Source organism: Hippocampus zosterae, chromosome 14 (genome assembly GCF_025434085.1).
Source record: "Hippocampus zosterae strain Florida chromosome 14, ASM2543408v3, whole genome shotgun sequence".
NCBI lineage: Eukaryota > Metazoa > Chordata > Actinopteri > Syngnathiformes > Syngnathidae > Hippocampus > Hippocampus zosterae.
Window position 1 is genome coordinate 818,465 of NC_067464.1, and position 24,561 is coordinate 843,025.

Below are 24,561 nucleotides of genomic sequence, written 5' to 3' on the forward strand. Positions count from 1 at the left end.
TAATATGTCAATAGTTAAAAATACGCCCAACGGTCTCGTAATGTTGAAAGAAAAAAAAAAATGTTTTTATTATGTTAAAAGTACTTCCAAATGTGCTTCAATTGGCATTTGTGTCATTCATTAACAAATTACTGAATTAAAACATTTATTGAATCAGTATAATTGTATTTGACTTTTTAACAGGACGTCAGTCAATATTTTATCAGTGCAAAAAAATAAATACCCCAAATAAATGATTTCTAATAAATAATAAAGTAATAATTAGAGAAATATTGCAGGAGCAAGCTGCTCGGCGTCGTCACCATCGTCCTTTCTTGGAACGGCCACGTGGAAAATGTGTGTAAATATTATTAAAGCCTGCGAGTGCTGAGCAGAGCAGTAGCACGCCCTCCCCCCCCCCAAAAAAGAAGGGAAAAAAAAATACTAAAACCCGGCGAGCTGGCCCCACCCCGCCTCGGCCGCGCTATGACCCAACAAGAGGAAAAACCTGACGGAGCCGTCGCACGTCACGTTTCCATGATCCTGGAATGCCTTCTATGAACGGCACTTCGGTATGATCTCATGCGGCGCAATACGGACACAATACGATTTTGCGGGGGGGGGGGGGGGGGGGTGACTCAGAGGTAACGGAGTCCCGTCACTGTTGAGGTCATCACTGGGTACAGCGACACTATCAGAGCGCTAACAGAGGGTGAATGGTGGTGGTGGCGGTGTTTTGTGCTAAGCTAAAGCTCTTGCTAACGAAGCGCCAGTAGCTAAACGATAAACTCAGTTCAGACTCTCTGTGACGTTTCCTCGTCCCGGCGGTGACGTTTCCTCCGTTGGAAAAAAAAAACTTTCAGTTCCCGCAGGCTGTCGGGCGGGCGAGCGAGCGGGGACCGCTCGGCCAGCTGATGAAATCCAAGAGCTCGCCGCGGGATTAGCATGCCGCTAACGCCGCGATGCGAACTTTTTAGCTCGGCGGTAGTGGCGGTGGCTGGAGGGCTGGCGACAGGTGCCGGTGGGAGGATGGGAGGGGGGTGCGAGGGGGCGGGGGGGACAACTGCTGGCGGCCCGCTGGGAGCAGATGTTGGAGATCTCCGTAAACTGTTAATAGCGACGGGATCTCCTTACGTTAACTCTTGAAAGGACGACGCCAACACTTTTCCCACCACTTTAGCCACACTAATCACATCGCAAAAACTCCCAATTTGAAATTCGGTCGACATGGCCACGGTGAATATAGCCACCAAAAAAAAAAGTCTCGAGAAGCCAAGCTTGAAAAGACAAAAACAAGTCTGCCATTTTGCTCTGGAGCGGCCATTTTAGGCTCATTTGGGTCCTTCAAATTCGAATGGCGTTTTGGTGAAGCCACAAAAGTCCGTTTGACTTCAACGTTGAAAGACAAGTCTATCGGGAGCGGACCCACAAAAAAAGTCTCCATAAGCCGCCGCCCAAAATATGCAGCAAGTTGCTCATTTTGGTTTTGAAGCTGTCATTTTAGTCTCGTTTTCAAGGTCCTTCAGTCTCCAAAACAAAAACATCAAATTTGGACGGCACGTCTATCACGAGTTGACCCACAAAAAAAAGCCTAAGAAGACGTCTGCCATTTTCCTCGAACATTTCGGCTTATTTTCTATTCGCCCGGCGCGTGTGGAAATGTTGTCGCTTTAAAGCGAAAAGTCCCATTTGCGGCGTTGGCCCCGCGTGGCCGCTCGCAGGAACCATGACAAAAGCGAGGCGAGCAGCTGCTCGCGGCGCTGCCGCCTGGCTGTCAACGCCGCGCTATCGGCCCAGCGTTCAAGTATCCCGGCAGCGCTCCGGTTTCAACGCGCCATTATTTATTTTGGTGGTCCCCGCCGAGGGAGTCCGAGGCGGAGGGTAGCGGGGCCGGAATTCTACGGAGGACGTGCGGCCCCGGAAGGGGCCATCCTGACCTTTATTTGCCACGAGAAGACGAGCGGGATCACTTTCTCCACTTTTAGACACTCCCACGTGGAGAGCGTGGCGCGGCGGGCTGCGTCAACGGCGATTAAAACGCCGCTCCCGAGCATCGCATGGACTACTACAAAATATTTGCAATTTATTCACGATTTCTATTCAACTTTGTTCACTGACATCATCAAGTGTTTGCCGGACATTTTATTGCTCTCCCCCACATTGAAGCTATTTTCGATACAACAGATCAGAATTCCGACGAGATTCATCATCCTATTTTTTCTGACCCAAAAAAATGTCGCCATGTTATTAATTATCGTCGTAATGTTTTGGACAAGATGTCCGATTAAAGTAAAACATTTTTGAAGTCGCATAATAAATTGGATAAGAGACCAGGCGACAGTTTTCTCGGCCGACGGTAAAAAGCACAAAGATTTTTTTTTTCCCGACGTTTGCGGCGTTGTGGGAGTGAACATGAAAGCTTATTACCTTTAAAGTAAACATTTTTTGAAGTCGTATAATCCATTGGATGAGAGACCAGGCGACAGTTTTCTCGGCCGACGGTAAAAAGCACAAAGATTTTTTTTTTCCCGACGTTTGCGGCGTTGTGGGAGTGAACACGAAAGCTTATTACCTTTAAATTCAGTTCATGTGCACGGTCGATGCCATTCAACGGCACGCAGAATCTCCCTGAACTGCGCTTCAATCAACTTCACCCTCCGCGCCACAACTTTGTCCTGCTTTTTGCCCGTCTGAGGTCTTTCGGTCTGGTGTGACGATGTGACGATGTTGTCGGACTGACCTTGATGCCGCCCATGCGCTGCTCCCCCTTGAAGTCTTTGCCGTTCTTGAGCCAGTGGATGGTGGGCGTCGGGTTGCCCGACGCCGCGCAGCGGAACTTGACCGTGTTGGCGGCAGGCACCGCCAGGAGCTTCTTGTCCATCCGCTCCGGTCGGGTCCAGTACGGGGCTTCTGCGTGCAAAGACCATTTTCAAACCATTTTAATGACAACATTTGGAGGGCTGGGGGGGGGGTGGGGGGTTGGAATATCAACACTTTGGCTTCTTTACAAGATGATTTTTTAATATTTTTCCCTTAAGAAAGAAAAAAAAATGATGAAAATGTCATTGTACTACAAAATGTATTTTGTCTTTGGAGGGGGGGGGGGGCACAATAGGATGAGAGAGACATGTGGAGGTTTAGATGCTAACATGCGGACCAGTCATCCATTGCATTCAAATGGAACGTCTTCACGTCACTTTTTATGAGGCAAACAAGCACACAACACACAGACAAGGACCACGGGAGCTCGGATGAGGGGGGGGATTCCCCCGCCACCCCCCTCAAAAAAAAGTGCAAAAACGCCAAACGCTCGCCGAAGACGTCGATTGGCTGCGACGCTTTGGTTTTCCAGCGTGGCACTCTCCTGCCATTCACAAGGCTGCCAAGGTGATTTATTGACTTGTTCTCACACACCAGAGCGCTATCGTGACAGTCAGCCGCCCCCCCCCCCACCGCTCCCCCCTCCATCACCAGTGTGCGAGTGCGCGTGTGTGTGTGGCTCAGAGCGTAACGCAACAAAAGCCAAGGAGGTGGTTGAGCGCTCATCAGATGTCTCTTTTACTTTTGGACGAGCAGCAGAAGGACTGAGAGGAGCTCATTAGCATCTCAATGGGTGTGTGTGTGTGTGTGTGTTGTGTGTGTGTGTGTGTGTGTGTGTGCGTGTGTGTGTGTCTTCGAAAAGAATCTTGTGTGTCCAGCAGCAGCCGTCAGTGCAAAAAGGTGCAGGCCTTTCTCAGCCTGATAGTTTGAACGCACCTTTAAGTCGATTAAAATATATTTAAAAAGTTTTTTCATCTTTCAAAAAGAAAAATATCTGAAATGTATCTTTTTTTTCAGACTTTTTTTTCAGGAAAAACAACAAAAAAATGCAAAATTTGAAATTACAAAAAAAGGCAGACGATAGAGAGCAGGATTGTATTCAAAAATAAAGTCATGAGCAATTAAAATTTTAATAAGAAAAAGTTTTTGGAGGTTTTTTTTTGGGGGGGGGGGGGGAGAAAATAGTCCAAATATATTGAGATTTAAAAAAATCCTACAAAAGAAGTCATCAGATTTTCTTTTCTTAATTTTATTGTTTTTTTTGGAAGTCCTAGTGTCAGATTTTTTTTTTTTTGTGGGGAAGAAAAACAAGAAAAAAAATGTCAAGATTAATAATAAATTTTCTTCCAGAAAAAAAAAAATCCGAATAAAATTTCTTCCAGGAATGAAATATGAGAATATTAGGAGATGAAAGGACTGCTTGTAAATTTTCAAGGAAAATCGTCTTCTGTCCTTCCTCCAAAACGTCCATTTTTTTTTTTAATGGATTTTTTTGGTGCGGCGTACACGGACTAGCGAAGGCGCAGCAGCCGCGCGTGCGGCCGACGGGTTCGTCGCTCTTCCCCAGCCGGCGAAAAGCAACGCGCGGGGGGGTTGCGCCTTAAAAGGGAATTAGCTGCTGGATTTAATTATTTCCTCCTCGCGTCGGGCGAGGCGGCGGCGAGGAGACGACGCCGCCGCCGCCGCCGCTCGGCTTTCTTGGCGTCTCCGTCAACCGCACGCGCGCACTTTTTATGGCCTCTCCATGTGTGTGGTCTTGCTCCTCCGCGGCTTCTGCATGCAAAACTCCACTGTCAGCCATCATCGTCTTTTCACCCAAAACTGCCTAATCCCGCCTCTGTTACAGACTCTTACACCCCCCCCTCGCGCCCCCCCCCACACCAAAAACACAGCGAGCTTACTTGTTGCTACTCTGCCGCAAATCTATTCGCAGAACGTTTTCCTTTCCGCTAAGTATGAGCGCTTGTATCCTAGCCATCTTGGGGCAGTCGGCTGGGGGACACCCTGAACCGGTCGCAGGGCGCACCATCCGCACTCACACTCACACCTCGGAACAATGTCGAGTGTTCAAACGGCCTGCCACGCATGTTTTTGGAATGTGGGAGGAAACCGCAGTACCCGCAGAAAAGCCACGCCGGCGTGTTTGGAAGTCAAACGAGTCGCAACGACCAAAACAACTTCATGATCTTCCCGTGTTCTCGGCGCGCTTTTTGTGCACTGGGGCTGGGGGGGGGATATTTTTAGACGACCGCTGGGATTTCCTCCTGGGTTAGTTAACCGGGCCCGCTAACAGGTGGACGTGACGAGGAGCCGCAACGCATACCGCCGCGGGGTTATCGGCGCGTCCCCACCCCGCCCGGTGGGGTGTGCGGAACGCCGCCCCCGCGCTGAGGAAATACCATCCCGCCAATTAGACACGGGATGAAGTTTCTGCGCGCGCGGCGCAGGACAGAGTGACATTCAAATATCGGCTGCTCATCCGGCTATGGAGTGGGTGCGCGCACGAACGCCGTGGGGTTGTGGAGTGGTGGGGGAGGGGGGGGGGTGATGAAGCTTTGATAATTGGTGCACCTCCTCTGTCCGGATATTCAATGCCTGGCTTTAAAAGTTTGGGGCACATTGCAGGTGAGGGGGGGTGCGTCACTCAAAAAAATGTGGGAAATTATGAGGTTATATTTGTAGGGTGTGTGCAGGGGAGAGGGGGTGCGCCACGTCTCTGAGGATGTTCAAAGTGGGTGCATGGCTGAGAAAGCCTGGCAAAATGCGACAAAATATATTTTCAGGGGTGGATGTCAGAATATGGCAAATTTTTGGGGAGGTTACGTTTGGGGGAGAAGAGGTGCGCCGACTCTTCCGGAAGGTTAAAGTGGGTGAAGAAGTTTGGGAATTATGACTTGATAGTTTGACAAAGTATGCAGAGATAGCAACTCTGTGTTGGAAGGAGGTGCGCGGCTTTCAAAAAAATCGGGGAAATTTGCTTTTTGAAGGGTGCATATGAGGCAAATTGAAAAGTTTTTGCAGGTGCGCCAATCGTGTCGGGTTATCGAAGGAACTGTGTGGAACGCGTCGAGGGATGAGGAGGTGCGCCGACTCTGTTGGGATATTCAAGGAGGCGTGTGACTTCTACAGTTTGGGAAGGTTTCCTTTTGATGGTTGGGAGGGTGGCATGTTGTGCGATGGGGGTGTGCCGCCCCCCGTGGGGATACTGCTAGCGGGTGCCTGCGGTCACGCACTGTTGTCGTTGTTATTGTTGTCGTCGAGAGCAAACAGAAACTTGCCCCGAATGATGAAAGCAAACAGCAATTAGCGAGAAGCGTGCAAGTCGACACGCCAGGCGGCGGCGGGCGGTTCACTGATCAGGCGGCCGCGTGGCCAAAAGGGGGGTGCGGCGGAGGCTAATTGCCTAATTGCGTAATTTGCCCTCGCCGACGCCCGCTACGCACACGTGCGCCGCCGCGGCCGAGCGGAGTGGCGATTTCGCCCCTTTGAAGGCGCGCCGCGGAAGAATGGCGGCCGGCAGGCGGGTTAGCGTAGCGTAGCGTGGGCTGGTGAGCGGCTGGCTCTCTGCTTGGCTGCCAGCGTAAACAAGAAACGGGGGGGGGGGGGGGGGGGGGGGGGGGACACGCCACAGATTAGCCTCTCTTCACATTCCTACGCACACACACACACACTGCAGCTTCATGCCACATTCCAAAAGGCAAATATTTGGACCCGGCCGACATCAGCTTGGTGCGATTTTGTGTCACCCGGTTGACGCCAACATTCCGCCTCAAAGTGCGTTTGCGTTAAATGTGCTAAAGGTCGGCATTTAGTCGCAGTGTCCGTTGGCGGCATTTTTCCACGCTGATCATTCTGGCGTAAATAATCATGAATCTTCATCTGACAGTCCAAAACGGATCCAAGCGTGCAGCCGATGCCATGCGCGTCGAGGGGAATGCTAATGCTAATTCACCGCTGCGGTCCCCCACTTGGGCTTTTCCACAACAATCCGAGATATTAAAATTGACATTCAGTCCCCCAAAAAAATCTCTCAATCGAGCAAATATCGGGACGGGTCGTTGGTCTTGACTCTCGGGGCAAATATTTCCCGTCTTTTGGCGGCGCCTTGGTTTTTCGAGTCACATGTTTGGGTCTCCTTCTTGCGGGAGCAATTAGCGCTGGCTTAGCGCACATGAAGTTAGCGCTTTTCTGGGCTAATCCCCGCGCTGCTGCTTGCTGGCCCCCCGGGACCCGCCGTGTCATGAGGTGGATTTACCGGCTCAGATTAAGACCGTTTTGTCACACGGAGGACGCCGCATTCCGTCCGTACAATGGAGATGGCGCCGTTGCGCTCCGAGAACACCGTCGCATGCTCCAACGACGCCAAAAGTCATTCCCGGTGCGCTCTTATGGCGTTGCGATAGCCATCGGAATGTGACACGGTACGATTTTGTCAATTAATCGACGAATTGGATTAAAAAAAAAAAACATGTTTAGATTTTCGTTGTTTTAGTCAGTCATGATTTCAGAATGGACAGTGCAGAAAATGCGCAACATTTCCTGTTGCCAGGCGAATATTTGGAGCATTTAAAAATGAAACAAAAGTGTTTATAAATGGCTCTCCAAAAAAAATGGATTGGCGTGATTCTGGCTGTGATTCGATATCATTCGCTCCAACGCGATAACGTTATCAGTGATGATGAATACCGTTGATTAAAAACGACGACGCAACACTGAAGAATTCACTTCAATGACAAACGGGATTCACTCCAAATACGCAACTGCGTATATTTGAAGCACTCCAAAAATGAGAACTAACAAAATTCAAACATCAAAAAAAAAGAGAGAGAGAGAGAAAATAAGAATTCACCATTGCCATTACCTGCGTCTTCGGGATCTTCATCATAATCTTCATCATCACCAGACGACAGAGAATCTAAAACAAACAAACAAAGGAGCTGATTAAAATGTAAAATTTTTAATTAAAAACAAATTAAAATGAAATTTAAGTCCTATTTTTGTTGACGCGGGGCCATCGGTGGGCCGCGCGAGGCGTCCACTTAGCGCTAATGCCGATTACACGGACGCCGCATATCTGACACCTTGCTCAAATATTGCTCAAAAATATTTGAGGCGAAACACAACAGTGCGTGCGTGTGTTCTACGAGCCGTTTGGAGGGCCGCGTGCGTACGCGGGGGGGGGGGGGTGGGGGGGGTCAGGAAACGGCCTCCGCACGCTTGTACAAAGTCCCACTTGACTTGCCGCTGAAAGGCGGACGAGTGCGAGTGCGAAAACCACTCCCAAAAGATGAAAATAGAGAGTCATGAAAGACACTTTTTGAAAATTCTGCCCCAGAGCCACTTTCACTTAGCAATGTAAAATTTGGTTCACATGTCAATCATCAAAAGACCCACAAAAAAAAAAAAGGCTCTTCTAGAAGTGATGCCCCAAAAAGCACAGGAAGGAGGCCATTTTGGTTTGAAGCAGCAATTTTGGCTCGGGAGCGTCCTGTAGAATTAATATAATAATCATAATAATAATAAATTGCCCCCAAAACTTTGTAGACCCACAAAATAGTCTCAAGAAGCCATGCTTTTTGTGTAAAGTGTCAATTTTGTGGCCTTTGTTTGACATTTTGGGAAAAATCCGCCTCAAAAGCCAGTTGGACTTAGCAACAAGAAATTTGGGATTTTGTAGGCACGTCTGCCATGCGTAGACCCACAAAATAGTCTCAAGAAGCCATGCTTTTTGTGTAAAGTGTCAATTTTGTGGCCTTTGTTTGACATTTTGGGAAAAATCCGCCTCAAAAGCCAGTTGGACTTAGCAACAAGAAATTTGGGATTTTGTAGGCACGTCTGCCATGCGTAGACCCACAAAATAGTCTCAAGAAGCCATGCTTTTTGTGTAAAGTGTCAATTTTGTGGCCTTTGTTTGACATTTTGGGAAAAATCCGCCTCAAAAGCCAGTTGGACTTAGCAACAAGAAATGTGGGATTTTGTAGGCACGTCTGCCATGCGTAGACCCACAAAATAGTCTCAAGAAGCCATGCTTTTTCTTTCAAGTGTCAATTTTGTGGCCTTTGTTTGACATTTTGGGAAAAATCCGCCTCAAAAGCCAGTTGGACTTAGCAACAAGAAATTGGGTCGACATCTCTTTCATGAGTGAACCCACCAAAAAAGTCTCATCAAGCAATGCACAAAAAAAGACACAGGAAGGCAGGCGGCTATTTGCTCTGACATTTTGGGCTCATTTCGACCCTTTCCAGGGATCCTTGAAGACAAAAACTGTCACTCAATTCAAAGACGGTATAAAAGCAGCCTCATCCCAGAGATTCAGTGCAACTGCTAACTTGATTTGTTGATACCAAAGTCATCCACCAAAAAAAAAAAAAAAAGGGGGGGGTCATTTCTTTCTCGGCTTGATGCCAGTGTGCGCCTCTCTCATTTCTTGCCACGCCATCTGTTTGCAATGATGAAATGTTTCCAGCTAATTGCTTTCTAATGAATCAATAAGTGCCTCAGCTGGTGTGCAAAAGTTGCCCGACATGTCATCTCCAACTACACACACACACACACACACACACACACACGCACGCACACACACACGCACACTCCTTCACCTTCTCCGAAGGCAGGCATCAAGTAAAGTTGAAAGAAGGTCTCTCGTCAAGTGCCCCTTGAGTCCGGAGTTATACTTTCACGATTTGGACAAGGTTGACAAATTTAACGTCATTTGCTCAATGTAGAATTTATTTTGCAGCGACTGTCAGCTGATGAGACGGGTTGCTGTAATAATCAGTCAGCTGTCACCCTCTTATTGCAAATGATGATGAGTCGATTTTCCTTTAAAAGCGTCGAGTTAAACTTCACTTGCTGTGCGTGACGGCGTTGGCTATTCTGGTGCCGCCTAGACGGGTAGCGGTACGACTCAGGTTGTTGTCTGCCTTAGCATAGCGCCGCAAGCACGCACGGTCATGGCAAGGAAGCTCTACAGTGGACCTTTGGAGAGACCGTTTTGCTGCCTCAACGGGTAGCGGGAGAAATCCGTCACCGGCCACCCTGGCGGCATCATTTAGCACAAAAAGCACAAGAAACTGGTTTGTCGGTAGAAAGCAGTCCATACCCGTCACCCTGATGGTGTAGTTGCTGAGCAGCTTGTTATTGCGGGCCAGTCGGCAGGCGTACACGCCCGAGTCCTCGTACGACACGTTGACGATGCGCAGCATCCTCGATCCGGGCCGCGCGCGCTCGCTAGGCGGCAGCGCCGCGCCGTCCTTATACCAAACGGCGGGCCGGGCCGAGTCCTCCTCGGGGTCGCATGCCATCTCCAGGGTGTCCCCGACGCCCAGGACGAAGTCCTCCAGGAAGGCCGACTCGCTGGACGCGGCATCTGCGCCCAAGAACCACAATCGGCGTTTTACACATCTTGATGTCAATAATACACATTGATCTTTTTTTTTCCTGACTCAACGGGAGTCTTGCCGAATGTTTGCACGAGGTAAGCAGAGAGAGCCGGAGAAAAATCAACACGCCACGGGGGCGACCCTTTAAATCACGCCTCTCCCTCTCGCTTCCACGCCGTTTCCGTGATAACCATTCAAGGGAATGCCGTGACCCCCGTATGCATCCCCTCCCTTCCCACACACACGTCAGCTTGAGAGCGACAATGCCACGAGTGTTTGCACACACACACACACACACACACACACACACACACACACACATCAGAACCCTGGGAAAGGGCGAAGGAGGCGTGTGATAGATGACGGCCCGACACACCCACCGGTGACCCGACGAGAAAAGGTGGAGGCGCTCTCGGAGCAGGCAGCAAACGAACGAGAAAGCTCACAGAGTTGATTGGTTTGGACTCAATTGGTTCTCCTGCCTAGATGGGCTGCAAAAGAAAATGTGGCGATCCTCCGAATTCAAACGTCGATGTGATTTCATTCAATGGACGGCTCTTACAGGTTGATATGCGAATCATGAAGCTTCGTCGGGCCACGGTATTTTGGAGCAAATGGGAATGCACAAACGGGTTGCGGTAGACGTGTACATTTTGGAAGCAGAGGTTTTTATTGGCCGGACTGCGTTCGGGTGCTGACTTGCTCTTATAGGGCCACACGCAATCAGACTTTGGAACAAAGATAATCACAGCAAAGAAGGACGCCTCGACAGGCTGCAGTAGAGATGTCATCAAATTCATCAAAATTGTGGGGGGGGGGGGGGGGGTTCATTGGCTGGACCGCTTTCACACGTTGACAGACGCAGGGGGAGATATTTCACCCGGGCAAAGTTAGTACTTCAAATCTGTACCTGGCTGCTTTCAAGTGTTGACATGCGCTCCAACGGGTGCCCCCACCCGCTTTTGAATGAAAACAATGACGAGGGGTAACGATGCCTCGACGGGCTGCGGTCGAAAGTTAGTCAAGCGAGCGGCTCGTGAATGACATGACTGGGGCTGCTTCCCATGGGGACGTCGTCTTCAGCGTACACCCGCACGTATCTGCAACGAATCGCGCCTAGACGGGCTGCGCTCATAAGCCAAATGAGCTTCTGTATCATCGCAAACAACCCAGCCGCGCTTCGCAATGAAAAAATGACGACTAAGAGAGGCGCCGCGGACGTCAAAATTCAGCAAAGACGCTCAAGTGCGTCGTCTGATGTGGCCTGGCTTTCTCCGAGACTTCTGGTGCAACAAACAACTTTTCCTTCTCGTTTTTTTTTTCTTCTTCTCCTTTCAAATCGCAAACAAAAAGGCCCATTGAGGAAAAGGAAAACACGCAGGCGCCGGTGTTGCGAGCCGGCAGCCGAATGAATGAATGGCTCACTGACTGGCGTATTTGCGCTGACCTCCGCAAAGGCAAATGAGAACATATGTCTTAAAATGTCTTCAACACGGAGGGCAGTGGCGGCGGGGGTGGGGGGTGGTGGTGGGGGGTCGGGGGGGGGGGGTGTCATGTTACAGACTTGCTGTAATCGTTGCTGGGCCTTGACACTCAACGATATTAGCGACGATTTCAGCTCATTTTTTGGTTGAAACGAAAAGCCAGGAGGAAGAGATTTTTGTCCACTCTGTTCGTTTCCAGCAAATTTTTTATGACAAAAATTAATTTTCTTCTACATTTAGCATTGACCACCTGTCTAGTACACCTGGTTCAAATTAGGTAGTTACAGGAAAAACTCCTGGGAGGATTTTGTCTTGAATGGACCCCTGCAGGTCGACTCGAAGGTGTGTACAACTTGAGATTATTTTGTGGGTCTCGTCATGATAGACACGTCGGCTAAAAATGCATGTTCCTCCATGAAACTGGCTTCGAATTTCTCTTTGGCGCACGACTTTGCTTCCGCGCTCCATCTACCTTTCTTGAAACTTTTTTTTTGTGGGTCTACTCATGATAGCTGTGTCTACCAAAATTCATTTTGCTAACTGAAACCGGCAAGAATTTTTGCTGGGTCTCCTCATGACAGGTTAAAAAAATAATGATGCTGATTGAAACTGGCTCTGTGAGGTTTTTTTTTGTTTTCAAAAAATCCGACGGTAGAACGGTGGGTGATATTGCACCAAAATGGCAGACTTGCGGTGTCTGTTGAGATGTTTTGTGGGTCCACTCATGATGGACAAGCCGGCCAAATTCATGTCGCCAATTGCTTCGGTGGCTGAATTTTGGAGAAAAAAAAACCCACTAGGGAGCCGTAGCACATTTTTGCTTGTGGGAAAGCCACAAAAATACGGTGATAAATCCAGTCGAAGACCTGACGCCGACTATGAAGAAACGGAGCTATTTCAAAGGGCCTCCCTAATTGGAGCTTCCGAGCTGGGAGGCCAAAGAGAATGTCGGTCGTCCCTCGTGGACGCCTGGCAGATGTAATTGGCTCCACGATGCATCGCTTGCGCCTTGAAGAAAAAGAGCAAAGTGGTCGACGGCGTCTCTCCGTCACGTGCCGAAATCTGGAGTAAGCGTGCTCAATTTGCTCCGGAAAAGCCACGTTGGCCTTACATAACCCGAAGCCGCGCTTTTCTCATTACTTTTGCGTTGAATCGCCTTGACCGTGTTGATGTAAAAGTGTGTTACACGAGGAGGGCAGGGGCGGGGGGGGGGGGGGGGGGTCGTAACTGCAGCGGAATTCCTAATTGGTGAGCGAGCGTTTGGAAGTCAGATATTATTTAGAAAGAATGTGCCTTAAAGGAGAATGATATTCAACTGAAGCAAACCTTTGCTAAGGCCCAAGCACCCTAAAAGGTCAAACTCATCGTAAGTTAAGACAAACAAACAAAAAAAAAAAACTTTTTTTAAAATAAAATGCTGCTCCTGCAGGTGACCTCCCCAAAGCCAAACATTCTGAAACTCTCGACTTATTTTAAAACAAAAATCCTGACGCGGCAGTTGAGGCCATTCCACTCCAGTCCTGCGGGTGGCGGCAAACTCCAGACGTAGCGCAGCAGCGGCTGCGAGGACGGAGATTGCGAAACGTCGGGCCTGGTCTGGCCAAGTTTAACGCCCGACATCCACTTGGACGCAAAAGCGTCAGCATCCCGCAACCTTTTTCAAAGGTCACGCCAGATGAATTTCAGGTAAATATCCGACTGCGCCTTCGCAGATGGGCGATAAGACGGATGAAAAGCCGGACTTTCCCCGTCGCTATCGGCTCCTGTTTGAACAACGCTTTTTCAACAAGTGTGTGTGTGTGTGTCTAGAAGCCGGTCAGTGTATAAATCAAGAGGCCGGCGCGGCCCCGCCCACCCCGCCTCTCGGTCCGATAACAAATAGCCCTTGACAATAATATAGGCCCTCTCATTGAGGCCGGGGCCGGCGTGCGCTCGCAAACGGCCGTCTCTTCTGTGCATGAAGAGGTTTATTTATCCTCGGCAAAGCCGCAAGGAGGCCGGCCGGACGGACGGCGGACCGTCGCCGCGGGAGGAAGAAAGAGACTCTTTATTGCGGGGCAAAGTCTTTGCCGTCCAGCGCCCGGAGCTCACCGAGGGAGACGCAAGAACGGGAGGCACGGCCGATCCGAGGGTTTTTCAAAATAGGGCCCCCGGAGCGAGCTTGACTGGACGAGATGAAATCTGGGTGGGCATAATGAGTGGACCCACAAAAAAGCCAGGCCGGAAAAGAAAGAGCTAGTATGCTATTTTTGGTCTCAAGTGGGTATTTTATGGATGTTTGTCATTTCGGGGGCTCCAATCCGGCCTTGTCGTGGCCCTGTGACGTAAAAAAAATTTTTTTTAATCAGCCCCTGAAGCGAGCTTGACTTGGCACTCTGAAATTTGGCAGACAAGTCTATCGTGAGTAGATCAAAAAAGTCTGAAGAAGCCATGCCTGAAAAGAAAGAGGGAGTTAAAAGTTGGGCTAAAAGCCGTGATTTGGTCTTACTCGCGCTTTTGAATTGACAAGAAGGAAAAACAAACCCAAAAAAAATCAGTTCCCCAACACACTTTTTGGTAGGCATGTCTATCATGCGTAGACCCACAAAAAAAGTCTCAAGAAGCAGTGCCTGAAAAGACAGCAAACGCCCCATGTTGGTTTGAAGCATCCTTTTTTTTACACTTATGCGAGTCATTTCCAGATGTTCACCAAAACAAAAAAAAATTTGGTGGGTGATGTGGAGCACAAATAAATTCTCTCCGTGTGGTGAGAAAAGCACCTTTTGTTTTTCTTGGCGTCTGACACTTTGACGACTTTCCGTCGTGCGGGAGAAGAAAACGCTGGGCAACAACCAACACAAAGCGCCGCGCGGCGACGACGGCGAGAAATCATCAACCCATTTTAGGTTGCACAGCCTCTCCAATGACGCCGCCCGTAAATAGATCGTATCACCAAAGCGACATGACGCAAGAGCTCAGATCGATCAAAATGATGATTCCCCCTCCCCTCATCTTTTAGCAAACCGAGGCCCCAAATAATGAACGTTACGTGAAGAAACCATAAGAGGATAAAACAAAATGATAGCGGAGTGATTTGCGTGATTAAAAACAAACAACCATTCAAAAACTTTCAACGCCATCTTGAAGAATCGGAACAAAAATCACGAACCAAGGCTCCTTCGGCCGAGTGGCGAATTAAAAAGCAATCGAGATGCGAAGGAGGAGCTCCTCCGGGGGGCGCCGTTGCCAGCGGGTGATTTTTTTAGGGGCCGCTCGAAAGCATTAAGTGGCATTGCCATGCCGTCGGGAGCCTTGTTTGGAAAGCCAAAAGCCAGAATTTGGAGCGCTCGCCGATTCAAAAGTCAAAAGTAGATCCGAGATCGGAAATCCTCATTTCCCCATCGGAAATTAAAAACGACCGCCATCCGAATTTGAAAGCCTCGTTCAGGATTGAAACTTGGATTCAGTCGACCCTAATCCAGATCCGGAACCCTCACATTGATGTTTTTTCATTCACACAATACGACATATAATAGATTGATAAAGAGCACGTCCTTCAAAAACCCGCCCGCAACCCCCAAAAACAGAAACAGGCGCAAAAAATTTTCACCAAACGTCGATTTGTTACCCAATGTGTCCACTGTGCTCCACGAACGGCCCCTCCTCGGGTCTGAAGAGACCTATCGCTGCATTCCAGACGGCGGGCTGGCACTTCCCTGCCCCCCCCCCCCCCCGCCCGGCGTTTTCCCGCCAAACGGCTTCTTTTCACTTCCTGCGCAAAAGGCTGCCAAGCGTTTGTTTGGCACGCCGCGGCCGCCGTCACGTGACCTTCACACAGGATCTGCGGCCCTCCCCCTTTCTTTCACCTCCGCCCCCCACTTTCATTTCGGGGCGATGCCAAGGGGTATATCCTGGAGGAGCGCACCCCCCCACCCCCACCCCCTTCTTACAGCCGGCCGCCCTAATGTCACTTTAATGCGCTTTGGCCGGATGTAAATACGGCAGCACAATGCGCTTAATCGGGGCCGACCTGACTAGCTTGCATTGCCGTGTTTTTCAGGGGGAGGGGAGGGGGGGGGGGGGGGGGGAAGAAGGCTGCCAGGACCAAAGAGTGATTGTCCGCCGGAGCTCAAGAAAGAGAAGAGACCCCCCCCCCCCCCCATTCTGGACTGCTCACAACAACTTAAAGAGAGATGTTGCATTGCTCACCGCTTAGCCTGGAATACAGTTTCACTTCGCAGCCTAAAATTTGGTACACCAATTTTGACCGTGACGAGACCCACAAAAAAATGTCACAGGGAATCTGCCTTTTGGTTTGAAGACGCCTGCCTTACATTAAAAAAAGAAAAAAATTGGAACTAGAGTCATTCAGCAAGGTGACATTTGGTGAAGCTCGTTTATCCACAAGTAGACCCACAAAAACAAAAAGAAAATACGCCTATTTGGGTTCATTTTTGGCTCCTTGAGTGATTTGCAGGCAAGGAAGCTCTATTGCGCAACATGAAAGGCGTCCGCCATCGCTCTCTCCAGATCGAAACGGATGGCGAATGGTCGCTAACGTAGCATCCCGCCCGAGGGAGGTGACAAGCGCTAGCGCACCTGCGCCGGGCGTAGCCCTTGCAGGCGGGGTTGCCGACCCCTTCTCCGCTTCGCAGTGTCGTTGTCAAACGAGCGCTTTGATTCGTTTTCAAGGTCGCCCGCGGGAAATTGCGGCGATGGTCGTCTGCGACGCCTCGCCGGCCGCGGGTGGTGACAAAGACTCTCTTTGTGTCGGGCCCGCCGCTTGCTCAACGGATAAAATGGTTGAAAAGTTCGCGCCGGGATTTTATCTGCCCTCTGAAATGTGAAATGCGTTTTTTTGGGGTTTTTTTTTTACACAATTATGCTGATGGATTGCAAAACAACCCTGTGGAGAGTGTGTGTGTGTGTTGCAGATGCAAACAGATGGCAGGTTGTGTGCCAACAACAACACACACACACACATTATACTTTGAGCTTCTGTTGCTCGTCTTTCCCCCCCCACGCCAGGTTTTTACTCTCAAGCCTGTTTTACAATTTCAAATTTGGGTTTCCAGTAAAGTTTGGGCTTTACGATTCAGGTTTTGAAATGAGGCTAAGGTTTTTTTTTGGTTTTTTGTTTTTCTAGCAAGATTTTGTGCGCCAAAGTTGTCCGTCAAATCTAAATGTTCGGGTTTTGAGCCCAGGATGAGGATTTGAAGTGGGGGGGGGGTGGGGGGGGGGATTCGGGCATCGGGTTTCCCATTGGTGTGAAAGTTCAAATAACGGCCAGGGGGGGGGGTGTTAAAATGAGAGCGACTTCAAATTGGTCCTTCCAATTCGGGCATCAAATTTGTCTTGCGGTTTCAAGTTAGGGTTTGAAATCTGGGTTCTGTTTCAAATGACTTTGGCATTTGGGTTTGAAGCGGGTCGTCAGGTTTCAAAGAGCGGATCCGGTCCTTTAAAATGACCCCTTTTGTATTCGGGTAGAAAATTCTGATCGAGGTTGAGGGTTCCAATTCCCAGTTGTGCTTTCAAATGGGCTTGATTTTTTTCTCGGGAAAGATGAACAACAAGAGCAGTAGCTGGTGACATGTAACTTTGGTTTCATTGTATTTTTGAAATGAAAACATTTGGATTGGATTGGATTTTTTTTAAAGGGGGGGGGGGAATATGGGGGCCAACTGAAACGGACTCGTTTGTCCTGAACGGTCTCGCCTGCATCCCCCGACCGTGAACGTTTCTGTGAATGGAAACGGGGCCGCCGCCATCTTTGCTGGCTGAAACCAAAAGCGTCCCGCTTAACCCCCCCCTCCCTCCGCCTCCCCCCACCCCCTTCGTCGTGTTATTCTGCCAGGAGAGCAAAAATAATAAATCCTTGTGCCGCCTGCGGAGTGTAATGGAAGCCGCTCTGGGCCTGGAAAGGAGACGGCGGCGGCGGCGAAGGCGACGACGACCTCTTTTTTTTGGTTTTTTAACAAACCACGCCAGCAGCGCTTGAAAATTCCCATGGAATTTTATTTTGGTCGTGTAATTGGCTTCATCTCCCCCCCCCCCCCCCCCCCGATCGAGTGCCAACTTTCCCCCCGGCGTCACTTGTGCGCGCGTCGATCGGCCGCAAGGATTTTTTAACTGTCTCACAGCCAGCTCCTCCAACTTGACTTTTCCTTTACACGTTCTGGAACATTCACACCCACCCCCCCAACCCCCACCCCCCCTCCAAGTTTGACATACCGACATGGGATTTGGTAGACGTGTTCATCATGAAAAAGGTCTCAATCAGCTGTGCTTGAAAGACAACATCAAGTCCACCGCCGTGGCTCAAAATAGACATTTCATGTTGTTGTTATTTGGTCAAATTTCTGCCATTAGGAAAAAAAAACAGCACCCAAAAAAATCAGCACCCAAGGCCCATTTGACCGGGCAAAATGAAATTTGGTAGACACACAAAAACACACAGACAAAAAAAAAAAAAAAGTCTGAGGAAATGGCCCAAGAAGTCTGCCATTTTTGTTGACCTCCTCATTTTATGGTCGTGTTGTGTCTACACCAAAAAGTCTGAAGAAGCCAGCCGATAAAACACACATCAAGTCGCCTATTTTTGCCTTTTTGTGGGGGGGGGGGTTGTGTGTCTGTGTGTCATTGGGCGTGTGCGGCGCATGGGCACAAAGTTCGATTCACTTTCCGTAGAGCTCCCTGGAATCTTTTAAAGATGCGCCAAGCGAAGCCAGTCGCACTCACCCACAAAAATCCGTCGATCATGAGCAGACCCACCAAAAAAAAAAAAAAAAAAAAGGCGCTAAAACACTCATCACGTCTGCCATTATGGTTCAACGCTGCCATTTCAGGGTGTTTGGCGACTCCCGTTTCACATTTGCCACCAAATTTGCAGCCCCATGACACCCCCCCCCCCCACACACACGCCCACAGTCACGAAATGGCAAAAGTGAGCGCGCTGAATGAGCTGCTCCAAGACGTCAGCGTGTGGGGGGGGGCCACATAAATCACGCGGGTCCGCTGGGGGAGGGGGCGCCGGCTACTGTAAATACAAGAGACGTGTCGCACGCAGGCCGAAGATCGCCAGGAGGGGGAAGGCGAGGAAGAGGAGGAAAGAGATGAGGGGCATGATGATGAAGATGAGCACAACGAGGAAGACCAGGACCAGGAAGGAAGACCAGACTGGCGTCCTAATACTCGAGGCCAACGCGTGCCAACGCATCAACACGCACGCACGCCGTCTCAAGTTACACACACACACACGGTCAAGAAAGCGCTGAGTGTGTGTGTGTGTGTGTGTGTGTGTGTGCAGACATGAAAGCAAAAGCAGCACAAAGACTTTGGCCGCGGCCTCAAACAAAACGATGACTCCTCCGCAATAGTTTTCTTTCTTTTTTTTTTTTGATTAAAGCAAACATGTCCCGCGTTTACTTTGGAATTTGATCCTCCACCCTCGGGGACAACAAAGAACAAGAAGGGTGGGGGTGTGGGGGGGGGGGCACAAAAATAACAACAACAACACAAAAAAAAAAAAACAAGCCAGAAGAGGCCAATTAAATCCTCCGAAGCCGCAACGCGCAAGCACCCGTGAAATTTGCCGACGTGCGGAAGACACACGAAAACAAGCCCCCCCGCCCCACACACACACACACCTCACTCGCTCCTTCTGTAGCAAGCGAAATGGGGCAAATTGATCACGTGAAACATGAAAGTTATCACACAAAAAGCGTTCAAAGGTGAAAAGCATCTTGAAACGTCCCCCCCCCCCCCCTTTTGTTTGGATTGCGCTACGAGTCAGGAAGAGAAAGTGGCGTCCTACCTGCGGGCTCGGCGACGGGCAGCCTGGCCGCCGCCGCCGCCGCGCAGGCGGGCAGCAGGACGCACGGCAGCCACAGCCAACGCCACGCCGCCGCCGCCGTCATCCCGGCGGGGCGAACGGAAGCGAGGCCCCACGCCAGCTCAGGCGGCCCCCGCAGCTCGCATGGCGCGTCCCCGGAGCCCACCTGGAAGACAAACAGAGCGGGGAGGGGGGGGGGGGGGGTCAAGTCACGTCAGCTCGAGTGTTCATTAAGACGCCTCGGGGAGATGATCAAAAGTGGGACGACGGCATGGTGGCGAATGTGCCGAATGTTCTGCGCCGAGCTGTGGAAACTTTTGGAAAGCTCCGGAAAATGATTAGCTTGCCGTTAGCATTTCTAGCCGGCCTCGTCAAATCGGGATCATTCCGCTCGATTGGCTGAAATTTGGCCACGTTCAACAAAAACAAAGCATTTTACGACTGCCTGAGGTGTTAGCATGTGGTGAGGAGGTTTTTGAGGGGGGGGGGGCAGCGAGGGTAGTGTCCTTTTTATGAAATCACACTTTTAGTTGATATTTTGGATTTATTTTTTTTAATGAAATAATTCGGAGCAAACTGTGACAATCCGGAGCAAATCCACATTTGATTGTCCCTTTCCAAAACGCCGACTTTCTTTTGGCTTCCGATTGTCTACATTTTTTTTTTTGAGGGGGGGGGGTGGACTTTCTCAACTTTTAGGCTGTCCCTTCCAATGCCAACTGCATTTTCGTGAAATGCGGAGGTGTGAGAAAAAAAAACCAAAAACGGATTAGCCGACAACTATCCAATTCTAAAATGAATCGGAGTCGCTTTCTGTAGGCATAAAAAGCAGGATGACAGCCGATGAAGCGTTTGCAACACAAACGCGGCTGTGCTGAAATATTGCCGTGTCGTCGTTTCAAAAATGACGCCATCTCAATCGGAAAAAAAGGTGCGACGCCATCTAGTGGTCAAAAGTAGAATTACACAACAAGACTTTCATTTTATTAACCGTTCAAAAAAGAAAGCGCGCGTGTACCTTAATAATAATAATAATAATAATAATACATTTTATTAAACGCGCCATTGAGGGGGCTCGACTTCGGGCAATAAAGAGTAGTGTGTGCAGCCACTAAAATCATTTCAAAACTTCACAACAATTTGAAACAGCAACAACAAGTCGAAACAGCATTATGCAACCGCGTCTTGTGGTTTTGTTGCGATCATGATACTTGCTACTTTTGGTGGCGCTTGCTGTAAAAAGCTGGAGAACCACCGAGTTAATCGCTGCTAAAAGCGAAACATTAAAAAAAAAAAAAACAACAACAACAACAAAAGCATAAAAAAAGCAAAAACAAAGAAACAACAAAAGCGTCTCTGCCTGCGTTTTGTGCGGCATATTTTCCCAGAAAAGCTTCTGCTTGAATTTCACATTGTCCAACCTCCCAGCGGTGTTTTTTTTCTTCCATACCCGTCGAGCTGTGTACATAGCCCGGGAGTAACCTCGTCTGCGAGACGCCGACCGCGCGCGCGCAACACAAAGGTTAGCGGGCGAGCGGTCTTGGCTGGCGCGCACACAGGCGCGTATTGTGCGTCCACAGAGAGGTGGTGTTGTGTTAACACTGCCGCTTTTCTTTTTCTTCCACCCGCCACGCGCACACGCCTCGCTAGCTCAGCGCCGCTCCACGTTAGCGCCTCGCCGACGCGGCGGGCAGGACGAGAAGGCCACGCGGACGCTAATACGCCGACACCGACGCCTTTTCATGTGGGCCTACCCGCCTCGACGCCACCCGTTTGTTTACACGGCAGCATTGGAGGGCCCGATAGCTAGCCAAGATGGTTTTTAACGTGGCGGCCACACACGAAGAAGCGCGAGGCTTTTTCGCGGATCCGACGCCAGACGTCAGCGGAAATTCTAACACGAGTAGATGAGAGTGTTGATTCGAAACGGTATCTCCACTCTGCGGCGGAGTGGCGAGCGTGTCCGCCTCACGGATTTTGCCAGGCTTGAAATAGGCGGGTTTGCGTCGCTAGGTTGCTAATTAAATTTAGCATTTTCTAAGTCGGAGCAAAAGATTTACGAGACTAGCAAAGATTTTGAAGTTCTTCCGATAGGCGGAGATGTTCCCAGAAAGACTACGCGGGGCTGGAGGCGCGCGTGTTAAAATCACGTCGGTTAGCGCGAGTAGTTCGGGGAAGCTAGCGCAACGGCGGCACGGAACGGGGCGGCAAAGTCCATCCGGCGGTTTTTTGGTAACATAAAGACGAGTGGTATCGGTACTTGGTATCGAAAGCGGGACTATTTGATCCAGTTGAGGAGCCGAGCGCTTTCATAGCAGCGAAGGAGCGACCCCTCCCAAAACGCTTGCGGCGTCGGACCCACGAGCGGACGCGCGAGCGCTCAAAAGGCTCCCGACGTGTTTGCCATGCTAATATTTTCCTAGCATGAAAGGCGGCGGCGGTGAATAAAACATGGCCGCAAATCACGCGCGCCGCATCCTTGCCTGCGCCTCGTGTGACGACCGACAGGTGCGTCTCCTGGTAGCGATCAACCCCCCCTCCCCCACCCCACCCCCGCCCTCACCTCTCTCCCGCTCACTGTCAATCAATCAAACGCACCCCTGGTGTGAGGGAAGATAAGAGATCAGCTGTCAGAGGAGACTGCTGATTGAGAGTGGGGGTGGGGGGGGGGGGGTGCTTGTCAGCTCAATGTGGTTACAAAATGTCAAAAGCCAACACGCAGGAACGCAGCAAAAATGTCCAAGAATGTGCAAAGCAGGTCAGGTGGCAGTGTGTCGGGCGACACACGTTGCAACTCACCACGCACACGGCAGCGCTTCATTATGACCGCAAGAATAAGAGCAAACTTTTTAACTGTAAAGCACCGACGGTAATCAAAATGATAATACGCGGTAAATAAATAGTATGTCCAATAGTGGCAAAAATAGAGTACATGAGTCTTTTTTTTTTAATGCATTGTAATTATGAATCATCAAGCCTGAAATTAAAAAGTAATTTAAAAAACTAATGAAAGTAAAATTCATATAACATGAATAACAACTATTTTAAGATAATAATACAGCATGATCAAAATTGTCAATTCTAAACGTTGGATGAATGCCGTGGCCTGTGATATGTTTAATTTAACACATGAAATGACTGTAGTGCGATAAATAAATATACCGGTACAAAAAAAAAAGAAAATCCAATTAAAGCAACAACAAAAAAAGCAAAAGTATGTCGCAGTGTCAAGTCGAGTCAAACAGAATTTCCGGAGCACTTTCAAACGGCCATCGCCGCTTACAAAGTGCTGTACATGAAGCAATTGAACATGCCCAATAAACAGTAAGACAAATCGGTAAGAAAGGCGCTAGAAAGCACCAAACAGTAAAAGCAAAAAAGAATTCTGCTTTTGCTTCACGTGCAGAATGCTGTCGCTCAAACAGGGAGAACCAGACCGCTTCTCAAGAGTGATCTGAGGCCCAACAAGTGTCACAACGTACGATTGGCGCGTCGACGATGACATTTATCACGCAGCCCCCCCCCCCCCCCCACCCACTTTAAGCTCCTGCAGAGATCATTTGATCCGGCCGTAACGACATGAAACATTTCTGAATCCCGTGGGAGATCTCTTCTGGAGGAACTTCACAGGCAACATTTAGACATACCACTTGTTCACCCCCCTCCCCAAAAAAAAGTGATGATGATGAATTCAAATTGAACACGTTTCCCCCATTTTAATTATTCATCAAAGTGCACTGTCAACATGAAAAGACCATCACCTACTTTGCATATTGTATATATTAAAACAACCCAGAAATACAGATTACGTGTCCAACTCAAAAGTATGTCAACGAAAATATTTGTTTGACAAGTCGGAATCCAAAGCTGCAGGTTTATGCCAATAAAAAATGTTTTGAAAATATGTTTACAAGTATCATGGTATCGGAGCACCCTATCGATTTTCGATTACTACATTTTGTCGCGATGGAGGATCACCTCTGCAAATGATATTCCACGATATCAGATCCATATATCCGCATACATCGCCTGACTCGTGTGCGAGCAGTGTGGGATCGGTTCCCATTCGGTGACTGTGTGGATGTGGCTGGGAATGGTCGTTGCTGCCCAAATGCGCCCTGACTGGCTTACCGGTTCGGGGTATGGTCCACCTTTCGCCCGAAGCCAACGGTGTTGAAAATGAATGAATAGATAAAAATACATATAGATGCGCGCACGCGCGCGCGTGTGTGTGTAGAATCCCAAAATCGCAGCGTTTAACAATAAATAGAAAACACAAAAACTTGCAAATTAAATGACGAGGCAGGACTGGAATATGGTTACGGAAACACGCGCGCGCGCATGCACGCTCCCCCACACACCGAATGGAGTCAAGGAAGTGAGCCGCTCGTCATTTTCACAGGTAAACGTCAATCAGAGCCGCACCGATAAAGGAAATCCAAACTCACCCAATGTACGTCCGCGTAGGCTGGAAAATGTACGCAGTAATTCCACAGTCAAACTCTCACCCCCTCCAAAAAAAAAGTCCTGCTCCTTTCAGGTTTTTCCTCCCCTCGATATCCTCCGAAAGTGCGAGAAAACAAAAAATAAATAAATAAACCCGCTTTAAAATCAAACTTGTCGACCTGCGACGGTCCGGCGAATGACGCGCTGCGGTCCAGAAAGTCGGAGGCAGGCGGCCGCCCTCATGCCGTCTCGGTGGGCGCCGACAGCCGCGTCGCGCTCGGCTCCACACGCTGGGAGAGACTCGCTGAGACTGGCCGAGCTCGGGAGCCTCCGCTCGGACAAGTGAGCGGAAGAGCGCGGGGCGGAGAGCAGGCATGGAGCACGCCGCCGGGAAGCTGGCGTGGCTCACGGCAATGTATCCGGTTGGGGATTTCACAATAAGAGCGAGAAACACGGAAAGCCTCTCGATTCGGTACAAAACCAAAAACAAAATAAAGACACGATTAAAGTAAGAACATATGTTGGGGATTGATTGTATGCCAAACGATTGACAACTGTAATTTGGACATCATGCAACATGAGACTATTGCGCCACTGATTCGACTTTTAATTATTGCACACTGCAATATTGTGGGGTTTT

General features: G+C 49.5%; 1 protein-coding gene across 10 annotated transcripts in view; it reads right to left on the reverse strand.

Moving 5' to 3' along the window:
• The window catches only part of fgfr3 (fibroblast growth factor receptor 3), a 37,602-nt gene extending 13,328 nt beyond the window's left edge, over positions 1-24,274 (reverse strand). For 3 of the 10 annotated variants that reach the window (XM_052087040.1, XM_052087038.1, XM_052087036.1), the window contains exons 1-5: positions 23,924-24,273; positions 19,458-19,641; positions 9,902-10,168; positions 7,649-7,714; positions 2,720-2,889 (exon numbers count right to left, since the gene is read on the reverse strand). In XM_052087040.1, coding sequence (XP_051943000.1) covers positions 2,720-2,889; positions 7,649-7,714; positions 9,902-10,168; positions 19,458-19,560 — 606 coding nt within the window. In that variant the 5' untranslated portion in view covers positions 19,561-19,641; positions 23,924-24,273. Of the gene's footprint in view, positions 1-2,719; positions 2,890-7,648; positions 7,715-9,901; positions 10,169-19,457; positions 19,642-23,923 lie in introns of all 10 variants that reach the window. The other 7 variants (XM_052087037.1, XM_052087039.1, XM_052087043.1 and 4 more) reach the window with 5 other exon arrangements.
• Between the last annotated feature and the right edge of the window lie 287 nt (positions 24,275-24,561).